This window comes from Phasianus colchicus, chromosome 30, assembly GCF_987193195.1.
Source record: "Phasianus colchicus chromosome 30, bPhaCol1.hap1.1, whole genome shotgun sequence".
Taxonomy (NCBI): Eukaryota; Metazoa; Chordata; class Aves; order Galliformes; family Phasianidae; genus Phasianus; species Phasianus colchicus.
The window spans coordinates 3,359,090-3,373,158 of record NC_143465.1 but is presented as its reverse complement, the minus strand read 5'-3'; the positions used below and the strand labels follow the sequence as shown (position 1 = coordinate 3,373,158).

At 45.3% G+C, this 14,069-nt stretch overlaps 4 protein-coding genes across 4 annotated transcripts; all 4 read right to left on the bottom strand.

Moving 5' to 3' along the window:
• Nucleotides 1–2,484: 2,484 nt before the first annotated feature.
• Nucleotides 2,485–2,835, bottom strand: LOC116240312 (feather keratin 4-like). Its single transcript, XM_031610636.2, has one exon. It carries the CDS (start codon nt 2,833–2,835, stop codon nt 2,485–2,487), a length of 351 nt encoding a protein of 116 aa, XP_031466496.2.
• A 3,254-nt stretch (nt 2,836–6,089) lies between these two features.
• On the bottom strand, nt 6,090–6,841 carry LOC116240311 (feather keratin 2-like). The gene is made up of 2 exons (XM_090126839.1): nt 6,742–6,841; nt 6,090–6,410 (listed from the first exon to the last, which is right to left on the bottom strand). The coding sequence occupies exon 2, from the start codon at nt 6,384–6,386 to the stop codon at nt 6,090–6,092; it is 297 nt and encodes a 98-aa protein (XP_089982965.1). The 5' UTR covers nt 6,387–6,410; nt 6,742–6,841.
• Nucleotides 6,842–9,603: 2,762 nt separating this feature from the next.
• LOC149914377 (feather keratin 2-like) lies at nt 9,604–9,900 on the bottom strand. The gene has a single exon (XM_090126876.1). It carries the CDS (start codon nt 9,898–9,900, stop codon nt 9,604–9,606), a length of 297 nt encoding a protein of 98 aa, XP_089983002.1.
• Nucleotides 9,901–12,629: 2,729 nt separating this feature from the next.
• On the bottom strand, nt 12,630–12,926 carry LOC116240310 (feather keratin 2). Its single transcript, XM_031610634.2, has one exon. The coding sequence runs from the start codon at nt 12,924–12,926 to the stop codon at nt 12,630–12,632; it is 297 nt and encodes a 98-aa protein (XP_031466494.2).
• Between the last annotated feature and the right edge of the window lie 1,143 nt (nt 12,927–14,069).

The window sequence follows — 14,069 nt, the reverse complement described above, 5'->3', positions numbered from 1 at the left end:
CAAAGCTTTCATCTTCACCCATGTGCACCCATCCTTGGAAGACTGTGGTGATTCATTTCAATTTCAGCAATAATTATATCGTTTCCTAGGGCCAATGTACATTTTATGTTTCACTTTAGTCATCAAAACACTGCTTAAGGGAAGTGTATGGGATGCATAGTCCTTATTCCGGACTTCACTCCTTTAGGTGAATAATCATTAAGCTCTGAGATGGGAGCCTGTGTTCAGTTCATGAGTATTTTCATGTCAAGGGCTCAGTCTGACCACAAGACGAGATGCATAATAATATTCCCAAATTTTGCATTTCTGCACTATTTCAATCCCACACAGACATACAGCTGGGAAGCACCAGATTTCCATAAGTACTACAAGAGGTAAAGATAATTAAGACCAGTGAGAAATGCTGACCAGAAACAATAAAACACTTTCTGACCCAGATTTTACTTCCAGTTTGCATGAACACAGCTGATGCACACACAAGTCTGCATTTTTTAACTTCTTTATCCATGCAAAACCCTAGCAACCACAATCTAATGAAAAAATGCTGTGACTTGACCTTATTACTTAGGGACATTTATTGACTGCCTCTAATTTTCAATCTGATATCTGCATGGTGTTTATTCCGAAGAATCACCATCATTATTACATGAAACTTACTAAGTCAAGGAAATGTGCAGCAATCTTCACATCAAGTTAGGTACAAATGTGACTAATAAGCTTGCTTTAAATTGTTGGTTCTTACAGGCAATGTTCTGTCTCAGCAGAACTACAGCACTGATAGAAGTTGTACCTAGTAATTCAATTCTATATTTTATTAATTATTATGCAATTTGTTTCACCTCTGCAGTCAATAGTGGCCTGCAGGAAAGACCTGCAAGCATAAAAATTATTCCAAGAGCAGGACCAGTTCTCTCTTAGCACCTCCATCCCCCAGCGAGAAACGTGAATTAATTCTAAAAGGAGGGTGTTTCACTGTACATGGGTTGGTCTCAATCTTCAGAAGAACAAAGGACTTCAAAGTTCAGAACAGCTTTTCACTAATGGCTCAAGTATGCAAAGTTTTGTGCTACTTACATCACAAGGTACACAACAGGATCTCAGCTCTCACACCGCCTGGCTACAAACCCGATCTCAAGGCATGTGAGTCAAGATCACTCAAAGGACTTCACAAAACAACTCAAAATACACACCTTCAGAAAGCTATTATTCTATTAAAAAAATGGTCATCTTCATTTAAAAAATAATCTGTAAATTCCTACAGCTGAATAAGTCTTTACCAAAAAAGGTAATCTGCTTCCCTACACTTACAATTTCCTGCCCTTGCCAGAAAATCTCTGTGTCACATACTACTTGAATTTATTTTATAGATTTTAAAAATATATGATTCTATGATTACAGAAACAATCTCATTAACCACCTGGAAATGTTTTCACTGATATTCTGCCAGTTTAATGGGCACCCAGAGTTCACGTGGAAGGTTGAGAGCCATTGGATCTTGCTTTTTGGGTTGGCTAAGATGGTGAACCGGGACTTAACTGCTCTGACAGATGAGTTGATGATGGTGTTTCAAATTCCACGCACTCAATTAAAACCCTCTGTGTAAAGAAGGGCAGAGTGCACTCATGGGGCTGGAGAACAACTGAATTGCCAAAGAGCTGACAAATTATTTACACAAATTGAAATTTGTCTCATCTTTGTGTTGATTTCAGAGGCGTTGAATTTAACAGTATGAGGCATTTAAATGATGAAAGAAGCTTTGAAGAGGGCTTTTCATCCAATGCCAGAATGAGATGAGACTGGTACATAAACAATAAGCAAAGCAATTTAACTGCTGGGAACAATTTAATTATTGTGAACAATTTAACCTGCTGCAACAGAATCTATGTGATAACTGGACTCATTTGAATGCCTCAAACATTTCCTGACATGAGGACACCTCAATTTTTTACCCCAAAAGCTGTTGCTTTAATAGCTTCAGTGTCTGTGCAAATCTGGTACTTACTTCTAGCAGTAATAACGTATGTTTCAATGAAAAGTAGAAGGAGGAATAAAAATCACAGAAGACTTGGGATATGATAAAAGCATAGCTTTAATAATACTAAAGAGTGGATTAAAATGCTGCAAAGCAATAGGTTTTGACATGGAAACAAAGACACATCTGATGGTGATGTGTTCCACAGAGCTCTTTTTTCAGAGCAGGATGGTACTTTGAAAATATAGTCCAATTTACTGATTAAAGCATGTTTAGCACCAGGCAGTATCAAATACAGTGATGCATAGCAGAAGTACATACTTGATTAGAAATATAAAGTAGTCTAACAAGAACAAGGCCTCACTGTAAGGAATGATTAACTCCCACAGCTCCATTAACTTGAGGCAGAATTGTGGGTGTCCAACAACATATAATCATGGCCAGGAGCTCTCTCCCACATTAGGTCATGCTTCAGCATTTCTGGTCATCTCATCATGCCTGCTCCTCGTGCTCTAGCATGGCCCATTGAAGCCGCTGCGGTAGGTGTTGTAGCGGCGGTAGGGCCGGCTGTACCCGCTGCCCAGACTGGGATAACCAAAGCTCCCAAATCCCAAGGAGCTGCCGGAGGAGATGGGTACTCCCCCTGCACTGAGAGCACTCCCAACAGCAGCAGAGGCTGAGGATCCCACAGTAGTGTTCTGTGGGAAGGAGCTGAGGATGGGTCCTGGCAGGGTGACCACCACGGGAGAGGGCTGGATCACCACTGTGGAGTCCTGGCACTGGCGCACACAGGGCTCGTTGCAGCTGTTGGCCAGTGGGGTTGGACTGCAGGGCATGGAAGGACATCTCTCGTACCACGACATGTCTATGGATGGAGGTGGACCGGAAATACAGGACCAGAAGTGAAAGCAGTATAGGAGTCATATTGCAGTTATATTTCAGTTCAGGTACCAGGACCGCAGGAGTTTTCCTTGTGATTTTCCAAGAATCAAGTGAGGGAGGAAAATAACTTCTTTACTTCAAGAAGATAGAGGCTGAAATTGTCCTTTCTCAGTCATTGGTGATCCAATTGAACAGCTGGCAGCAGAACAAAATGATATGTACCTCTTTCATGACTTATCATGACAAGATTTTACTTCTTCACCATGGATGAAGCACAAAAGTAAGAAGTGGTCTTGTCTAATTGAGATATTATCACACTCTTCCAGTTTGCTATCTCATTTTGAGTTGCAGCTGCTATCACCCAGAGACATAAGCAGACCAGTTCTGAACCTGATTTCTCATGTCTTTCACAAAGACAACCTATAACTCCCTTCTGTATCATCTCAGACCACAAATATGAATAGCATTTTCCGAAGCATCTTGAGGACACACATGAATTTTAAATGATTTTTTAATATTACCCTCACATGAGTTTAACTGTGGAGTCATTGTGGAAAAAACCACGCAACAATTACCTGCTTGCCATCACATTTATTCCCCTTACAGCAGACTTCAGTGTAGCAGTGATTATATTCCAGACTGGAGCAAGTTCATCGCACAACTGGAATATATATTCACAGTTTTACTATTTTTGTTTGTTTGTTTGTTTGTTTTTTTAACTTGGTACTGTAGAGATATTCTGTACAGTTACTCCTTTATCCACTGCACAAGATGCAAGGTTTTGAGCCTCTTCTTGGAGAAGTTACTGAATATTGTGTGTGAGAACTCAGTGATATCTGAGAAATATAATTCATTTGGTCTTATGTTAATTAAGAACCTAAAGAAGAAAGGGTTCAGAATCCGTTGCCATTTCCATTAAGAATGTGCATATTCATGTAATTAGTTATCAAGTCAAGAGTTATCAAATTGCTCATGATGTACAATGAAGTTTGAATGCTCTCATTGTCCATTTAATGGAATATCTTTAAAATCTCCTATCCAAGATCATCTTTCGCCATCTAGGTTCATATAGTGTAGAAATTTTGTAATTTACTGGACTCTGTGAAAACTATCTCTGAACTATTGAAGAAAAATCAACTTTTTTACAAGCTTTAAACAATTTTTCCTATTTTAGTAACATTATCTAAAGTGACCTGCATACACACTTATATAGTTCCCTCCCTTTCCAGACCTAAATAATGATACCAATCCATAAATAAATATGTTGCACCTATGTTTTTGAAACAGAAGTTCTCTATAAGTACTTATTGGCAAAATGAATAACTAATTTTCCCATAAAGCATGCAACAACGTCCATAGATGTTGCTTTCAACACTTCTGTTCTGCTTCCTTTTATTAATATAAGAGCTTCAATTTGGTATACTAACTCATTTCAAAACCCAGCTCTAAGATCACAGCAGTATTTTCAAAAAGACTCTTGAATTGTCTTCTGGTGGTGAACTGATTCCAGACTGGTCTGGTTGGCTCTAAGAAATCATCCAAGAGGCTTGGAACCCGTCTTGGAATTATATTTTTTTTTAAAGAATGGTGAACAAATTAGATGGCAATTGTACTTAACTAGGTCAGACAGAGAACCACACACAAAGAGCTTTAATAAATGTCTTGGATTCAATCTTAGATTGTACTTCCAAGACACCTGCAAGCTAACAAATTGCTGAGCAGCAGGAAAGAATGCTTCATTAGACTGGGCTTTGACTCATTTCATACTGACACTAATGGAAGTATCAGAAATAAAAAGAATCCATAAACTGTGAAGATGAAAGGGTTTTAAATGGGTAGAGTATGTTTCTCAAGCAATGCCAGGACAAATGTAGACTGGAAAACTAGAAGCAGAATAATTTCATTATCAAGAAAAGATTCAATTTGAAAAACATACATGAAAACTAATTTGTTCATGAAATTGAGGATGCCTCACCAGTCTCAAATAGGCTGAGAAGTTTGTAAAATTCCATAATCATAATTATTACATCCATTTCTCCAATCTTAATGTGCAGAGGGGACGTGGATTTCAAGCTGACATTCACATTCTTCAAGAACTATCTGATGAAATGTTTAATAAAGGCTTTAACATCTTGCATAAACACTCCTTAGGGCCATAACATCCAAAGGTGGATTCATTCCAGGAGATATATTTATTTAAAATCAATCAGTGTTAATAAACAGACTTAAAGAAATACGACGAGGAACTTCTCCAAGCTCCTTCATTCACAGAATCATACAATCATAAAATCACGAAGATTGGAAAAGACCTCCAAGATCATCTAGCCCAACCATCTACCTCCCACCAGTATTTCCCCAATAAACCATGTCCCTTAGTTCCACATCAAGACAAGCATAAAAAAACAGACCATTCAGGATATGCCACTGTGGGACACAGGCCACTTGCCCAGGCTTCTCATTCTTCTGAAACATATTTTCATATTCTTAATGCTACATGTCTATCACAGAAGACACCTCCATGCCACCAAGAACAAAAGCATTCCTGGATGAATATCAGTATGATCAGTGATTCCTCACAAATCTGAGTGAATACCTAATTTCTTCAATCACATCAATTTTATCAACAGGATGACATAGATTCCAGTATACTTCCTACTCAGTATGATTATTCCTAATCAGACAATTCCCTTACTCAAGTGAGAATTTACAGTTTGATTACTCCACAGATCATTTTTTTCATGTAACAGTATATTCCACCATAAAGAGAGAGAAAGAAACAAGGACTAAAAAAGAGACAAACAAAACAAATTAATATGCAACATCAGTTTAATGAAAAAGTTATGAAGTACTCTACAATAAAAAGCAAAATATGTTTACATGAAGGAAGGAAACCATTTAAGCCATTCTAAATGAAGAACAGAAAGCAAGATTGATTTCCTAACACATGAATTAAGAACCCTAAACTGGTAATTTATAAGCAGAGCTTTAAATAAAACCAATCAGAACCCAAAATTTAAATGCACAAAAAAATGACCTACAAGAACATTTTTGAAAATGAAATATCCAGCATAATTGCAATCAGAACAGGATGATAATTTATCTTCTGTCTCTGCTTTGCAGGAGGCCATAAGGGTGCTCAGCCCATCTGGAAACTTTGGCCAGGAGCTCCGTCCTTAGTCCGGGGCCTGACTTCAGGCTTCCTCAGGGATAAGCTCAAGGGAAATTGGTGTTGCCTTTAATAGGGCAGGCACCTCCTGCCAGAGAAGCGGCTGCCCAGGCCAGAGATGCCAAAGCCACCGGAGGAGATGGGCACTCCCTCCTCACTCAGGATGCTGCCAACAGCAGCAGATGCTGAAGATCCCACAGCGGTGTTCTGGGGGAAGGAGCTGAGGATGGGTCCGGGCAGGGTGACCACCACGGGAGAGGGCTGGATCACCACGCGGGAGTCCTGGCACTGGCGCACACAGGGCTCGTTGCAGCTGTTGGCCAGGGGGGTCGGGCCACAGGGACGGCACAGATCGTAGCAGGACATGGCTGTGGGATGGAGGTGGACCTGGAGAGGGGACAGTAAAACACACATGGTGTGAGCAGCTGCCTGGTGTCCTACTCACAAAGGGAGGAGACACAGACTGGGGAGCAGGGACAGGTAATGCAAGGTGAGAGAATGTCTTAGCAACCCAGATCCCCTAGAAGCCCACCTGAGTCACCCAAGGCCTTCCCCCACCTCCTCCCACACTGGCAAGCAGAACAGAGTTGGTGGGAGCACCATCGAGGAGCAAGGCTCTCACCAAGGCTTGCATAGGAGGAAAGGCACTTTGGAAACAGAAGAGCAAGAGGAGAAGCAGAGAAAGAGGAGGGTGAGAAGAAGGCCACTGCAGCTCACCTTGTTCACCAAGGAGGAGAAGGCAAGAGAAGTGGATGAGGGAGCCTGGTGCTGGACTGGCTTTTATACCAAGCTGGACTGCCTCAGGCCCAGAGGCAACCCATGCGTAAGTAGCTGTAGAAGGGCAAGCCCATCTGTATGCAAAACAACACAATTATAGAAATTGATGCCTTATTCCTCCTCCCGACAATGCCACTTCTCCATTTTCATTTCCCAGTTCATGACAAATCCATTTTGCCTCACAAGCTCCTTTCAAGTGACAGAATTAGAGGCCTAAGCATTTCTGAGGAAGGAACTCAAAAGCATGGGGAGAGAAGATGAAGGCAAGGGGATGGAGATGGCCAATGCTTTCAGCTGGTGACAGCCTCTCATTTCCCTGCGACTTGCTTTAATGCTTTGCCCCGGTGTGTGGGGCATCATTTCCTTGCATGCATGGCCTTAAAGATCAGACTTCCAACAAGGCTCATATGCAAAGACAACACGGCCTTCACTTCACCCATCTACGTGCTCAGGCTGCCTCAGCTGGAAGCAGTCCAAGGATGGATGCTCTGCTTTCTGACCCTAGCTATTCTATTACATCTAGCACTGCTCTCAGGAGACCAAAGCCTCGCTATTATTTCTCTCCCCTCTTTCAGCAGCTGATAGAGGTCCTGACCCCAGAAAAGGCATATTTCACAGAAAAGGACATTGCACTCTAACAACTAAAAATAAGTTGAGCACTCCTAATGAACTGCCAAGCCAGACACAATTAAAACCAAAAATAGACTCATTCTGCACAACCGCCATGTCCATGTTTTGCATCCTCCTTTGCCTTTACATCCTGGCACCAACAAACATACAGCAACATTGCCAGGCTGCAAACACACTTGCCCAGAAATGATGGTGGTCTGGGAGTGCCAGCAAGGTCAGCAGGGACAGCAGCAGGAGTCAGGTTGTTCCAAACCTATGTGCCCAAGGAGGACTTCAAGCTCTATGCAGAGTTGGCTTGAGGTGACAAGTGTCCTGAGGGAGTGACTGCCCAACAGGCAATACCCGACATACACACCTCAGGCTCCAGCCAGGCCACAGCCCACCACAGTGACAAAATGTCCTCTGCAATTATGCTGAGACTCCACCAGGCGCTGGTATGTCTCTCATCATGGAGACACAACCAAATGTCTCATTTAGGAAGATGAAGAGAATGGAAACCAGGAGCCACACCACCATTGGACCTCATTACACAGTGCCTGAGCAAGGGAGATGCAGAAATGCCAGACAGGTTCACCAGAGATGAGCTCAACATTCAAGTTTGCAGAGCTATGGCAGCACTGATGCCAGGCCAGGAAGTCAGGGCACAGCTCATGTTCCAGTGCTGTGACAGTAACATAGACCAACACGCCTGACCACTGTCAGAATTATACAGATTGACTGAAGAGGTTCCTGGGCAAAAGTGCATCCAGTCCAAGAGGACCCTTGTGAGGCATAAACCAACCTGTCTGAGAACTACAGCACCAGAATGGTGTACCTGAGCTGGTGAGAAGGCTGAGAGCTGAGGGCAGAGGTGAAATACAGGCCACGGGGTCAATACGCCTGAGTTGGAAACCCCAGGTGAGCATGAGGGATCATGGGCCTTTGGGAGTTCTCAGATCACTGATGTGCATGTATAAGAAATCTCCCATGAACCCAGGACAAAGGACACCATCTTCATCTGCCATGGAAAAGGAAGGGAGGATTTCCATTGACCTCAACAGAAGCTTTTGTTAATTTCAAGAGTGAAAAATATGTCCTTGTTTCTCGGGATCTGCCCAAATGTTTCTGGTGCCCTACAGCACCCTGCCACCCACGTCCATGAGGTGCGCGGATTGCCCTCCATCCCAGAAACTGTATTTTATGTACATTTTCCTCCTACTCTCAGCTCACAATGGCTTCACAACAACAGGTGGCAGGCATTGCAGGGCTTCCCACAGCCCACGGCGCAGCTGCAGAGCTGCCGTTCACTCTGCCTCCAACAGCACTGGGAGGCACAGACAAATGCCTCATGTAAGGTGGGCTAGAACATATACGAACTAGAGCTCTGTACCTTGCTTTCTTCTGAACTCCCTGTGGCAAGAGCAACCATCACATCTGCTGACGTGAGACAAAATAGCACAGGCCACTCCACACTCAAACCGCCCCGTGTCCCTCTCTGATGCTGGTGACTTGGCATACGTGGACCAAAAGGCCAGATGGCACAACGCTTGCAACCAGAAGAATTTTTCTTCCCAAGTTCACACCGGTCAGTCAATGACTTGTGGAATGCCTTTAATTCAGACATGCTGGTCAGGGGTCCTACAAAACCAGGTGAAGTACTGGGAGCAGAGCTGAGCTTCACTGCCCAAGATCTCCCATTTCTCTTTCGGGAATGTCATTGGGCGTCTTACGAAGGAATTAACAAAAAGAGACCGATATTACAATGCAACATAATATTTATTGAGTTTGAAGATAGAAACAGATCATTGTATGGTCGAAGGGATATGGTTTAAGTTGCTATGAGGGCAGCTGCAAGTCTGATTGACCTTCAGCATAATGGTATGCATATCTTCCTCCCTCACATGGTGAGAGGGAGAAGAATCAGGGCCATCACAACTTGCTTCAGGATGAACCCGAGGCACAAGACAGCAGGAGACAACAGGGATGTGTGATGATGACAAGAAAGTGGGAGAAGAAGACATCTGGTTTCTGTGTTTCCAGACATTGCAGGTTGGCAACCTGGCATCCCTCTCTGAGTTGCAGAAGGTCACAAAGATGCTCAGCCCATCCGGAAATTCTGGTCAGCAGCTCTGTCCTCAGTCTTGCGTCTGGCTTTGGGCTTCCTGGGGGATGCGTTCATGGAAATTCCACCTCATTCTTAATAAGGCAGGCATCTCCTGCCAGAGAAGCGGCTGCCCAGGCCAGAGATGCCAAAGCCACCGGAGGAGATGGGCACTCCCTCCTCACTCAGGATGCTGCCAACAGCAGCGGAGGTGCTGGAGCCCACAGCGGTGTTCTGGGGGAAGGAGCTGAGGATGGGTCCGGGCAGGGTGACCACCACGGGAGAGGGCTGGATCACCACGCGGGAGTCCTGGCACTGGCGCACACAGGGCTCGTTGCAGCTGTTGGCCAGGGGGGTCGGGCCACAGGGACGGCACAGATCGTAGCAGGACATGGCAGTGGGATGGAGGCTGGCCTGGAGAGGGGACAGCAAAACACACATGGTGTGAGCAGCTGCCTGGTGCTCTGCTCACTTAGAGAAGAGGCACAGGCTAGGGAGCAGGGACAGGCACTGCATGGCCAGAGAGAGGCTCGGCAGACCAGATCAACAAGAGCCTACAGAGAGTCAGCCCCAGGCCTTCTTCCACCTCCCCCCCACATTGGCAAGTAGAAGAGAGCACATGGGAGCACCGTCAAGGAGCAAGATTCACCTCAAGGTCTACATACAGAGAAAGACTTGGAGGATGCCAGAAGAGCAAGAGAAGAAGCAGAGAAAAAGTGAAAAGATAACCCCAGCAGCTCACCTTGTTCACCAAGGAGGAGAAGGCAAGAGAAGTGGATGAGGGAGCCTGGTGCTGGACTGGCTTTTATACTGGTCTAGTCGGCCCCAGGCTTAGAGCAACACCCTTTGCAAAAGTAATGTGTTTACCAAAAGCTCAGCTTGCATGCAAATCATCACAATTATTAAAACTACTGTCTTCCTTATTTTCCTTGTGATGCTTCCTTTTATTTTCCTGTTCTGCACATACTATACAACGTGCAGACTGCTTTCAAGTGCCAGCATTAGAGGCCAAAATATTTCCAGAGGTAAGTACATATCATCACAAGAATGATGCATCCAATGATGAAGAGTGTCTCAGCGCTCCAGGGGACGTCTGCCATTTACTCTCCGGGGCGCTGCACTAACATTTGTCCTGATGATTGGGGTTCTTCTTCTCCTAAACCTGAAGCTTCAGGTTGGGCATCCATAGGCAAGGAGAGGCCACATCAATCAACCTCCATAAACTATGCTTGCTCATATTCTTTTAGAAATCCCCTTTCCAGTCAGGGCACATCTGCTCTTGGATTTTGGAATATCTCACAGAGTAATTATTGCTCTTGGCAGCGATGGGCCTGGCTCTTCTTTTGCAATCTTACTTCTCTCCTTCATACCCCTGTGCCTTAAGGAGCATACTTCTAAGAATAGCAAATGTAGGCGATTGCACTCCAGTGACACCTTGCTGGACACCTCTGGTAAACTAGGAGGAATCCCAGTGACAAAGGCACACGTAGGCAATTGATACCTCTCCTTCCACCTGCCCATGTCTTTGACACAAGTCATGCTTTGCCCATCCGGACTGGCAGCCCAATGGGCACAACCGAATACTTGACAGGATTTCCGCCTGACACGCCACCTTGTTCACGAGCACTGAGAGTGCTCACAAAGGCAGGTGGACGATCAACGGCACCAGAGGATCCCCTGGTACCACTGGAGGCAGGATCAGAGTGGCAGGAGCAAAGCAGAGGCTGTGGAGGACAGGAGTATGGGAGGAGGACTGAGACCAAAGTTGGTGGTGTACCACTGCCTCATCCTCCCCAGCTTGAGGCCTGCGTGGAGGGACAAAAGTAAGCGTGGTTTGGGACCTGCCCCAGCACAGTCTGCTCAGCAGCTGAAGGGGAATTTTGGAGGAGTCCTGCGGGGCAGCTCCAGACCCACTTCCCTTCAGGACGCAGTGATGTGCTTGAAACTACTTCACGATAAGCTATGCATTTGACCACCGGATTGCACCACCAGAGAAGACCATCCTGCTCCATTCCTGCACTCTGCAGTGGCCTCAGGAGATATCACAGATGCTGCCCAGTTCCTCAGTTGCCAGAAGATAGCCTCTGCGTTTCCAGCTTGCACTCATAACCACTATACACACCCACGCTCAACACATACATGTAGTAACAAATCAAAGTAGGGCTTGGATTTCAGCAGTGTTGGCCTCACTTAGACTTCTTTGGGACTCTTTCCTGTTTGAGGGTTTGGCACATGTGCTACGAGGAGGGATATGCTGAAGAATGCTTTTGAAGCAGTGAGCATAGTAATGCTTTCTGGCAATCCAGTGTCTTCCTTTGTCATAGAATATTAGAATATCCTGAGTTGGAAAGGGTCCATAAAGATTGTTAAGTCCAACTCCTGGGTCCAGCTATCCAAATTATCCTGTCTCCCAAATGAAAAACAATTTCTAACATCATCCATTGCTCTCATTCCCATTAGAGGGGGGTCCTGGACCCTCATGTATGAATGAACTGGTCAATACAACCTACTCCCCCAACTCGCTCTGGCTCTCGCAAATACCATCTCCCTCGAGACTGCTCAAATCCCATGAGCAAGAAGTAGGTAAATGTCAGGATGTTATACAACATCAACTCCAAGACAGAACATTTTCCACTGAATTGCTTTCCTATGAATGCAAACCGGAAAGAAACCAGAGGAGACTGAGATTACAATGCAACATAAATTTTATTGAGTCTAAAGACAGAAACAAAGCAGTGCATAGTTTCAAGCTGCTATAAAGGCAGTTGGTTAACAGATTGGCAATTTGCTGGCAAACTTCATCAAAATGAGATGTACTTATTCCTTCCTCACAAGGATAGAGGGGAAAGGACCATTGCAACTTGCTTCAAGATGAACCCAAGGCACAAGACAGCAGGAGACAATGAGGACTTGTCATGATGAGAAGAAAGTGGGAAAAGAAGACATCTGCTGGCCATGTTTCCAGGCAGCATAAGCTGGCAACCTGGCATCCTTCTCTGCGTAGCAGAAGGTCACAAAGATGCTCAGCCCATCCGGAAATTCTGGTCAGCAGCTCTGTCCTCAGTCCTGCAGCTGGCTTTGGGCTTCCTGGGCAGTGGGCTCATGGGAATTCCACCTCATCCTTAGTAGGGCAGGCATCTCCTGCCAGAGAAGCGGCTGCCCAGGCCAGAGATGCCAAAGCCACCAGAGGAGATGGGCACTCCCTCCTCACTCAGGATGCTGCCAACAGCAGCGGAGGTGCTGGAGCCCACAGCGGTGTTCTGGGGGAAGGAGCTGAGGATGGGTCCGGGCAGGGTGACCACCACGGGAGAGGGCTGGATCACCACGCGGGAGTCCTGGCACTGGCGCACACACGGCTCGTTGCAGCTGTTGGCCAGGGGGGTCGGGCCACAGGGACGGCACAGATCGTAGCAGGACATGGCTGTGGGATGGAGGCTGGCCTGGAGAGGGGACAGCAAAAGACAGTTAATGCGAGCAGCAGCCTGGTGTCCTGCACACAAAGGGAGGAGACACAGACTGGGGAGCAGGGACAGGTAATGCAAGGTGAGAGAGTGTCTTAGCAACCCAGATCCCCTAGAAGCCCACCTGAGTCACCCAAAGCCTTCCCCCCACCTCCTCCCACACTGGCAAGCAGAACAGAGTTGGTGGGAGCACCATCGAGGAGCAAGGCTCACACCAAAGCCTGCACAAACTCAGGCTCAGTGGAGGCAAGGAGAGGAAGAGGAGAATTAGTGAAAGAGAAGAGCAAAGAGAAGGCTGTTGCAGCTCACCTTGTTCACCAAAGAGGAGAAGGCGAGAGATGTGGATGAGGGAGCCTGGTGCTGGACTGGCTTTTATACCAGTCAGGACCACTCATTGGTCCAGAGGCATCCTTTGTACTTACACTGTATATATCAACAAGTTCATCTTGCATGCAAAACACCACAATTAAAGAAAAGTATCTTTTTTTTTCTGTTCCCTGCAACGCTCCCTTTTCATTTCCCTGTTTGTGACATGGCCCTTCCACCATTCTCCTTTCAAGTGGCAGAATTAGAGGCCAAAATACTTCTTGGAGACATGACACGTCAGCACAAGCAAGTGATGCAAGCTAGTGATGAGCAGTGGGTAACCTCAGAAGGGAAGAGCAGCCTTCTACCCTTTGGGCCTTGCTTCAACACTCATTGTGGAGCGGGTTTCCTCATAACCCTGAAGCTTCACCTGAACTTCCAAATGGGAAGTCCAGCATCATCAGCTGCTCTCCCTGATACTATGTTAAAACTTATATTTTAGAATGACTTAGTTTGGAAAGTGCTTTTAAATATCGTCTAGTCCAAACTCCTGACATGAGTTGGGACATATTCCAGTAGATCTGGTTATTCATAATCCATCTAACCTTACTTTAAATGTTCCCAATGCTGGGGCATCCACACCTTCTCTGCGCAGCCTGTTCTAGTGTCTAATAAACCCACCTTACTCTACCCTCTTTCATATTAAAACTACTTTCCCTTGTCTTGTCACTGCTGTACCTGGTATATATTCTCTCCATCTTTCTTATAAGCCACCTTTATATATTGAAAGGCTAC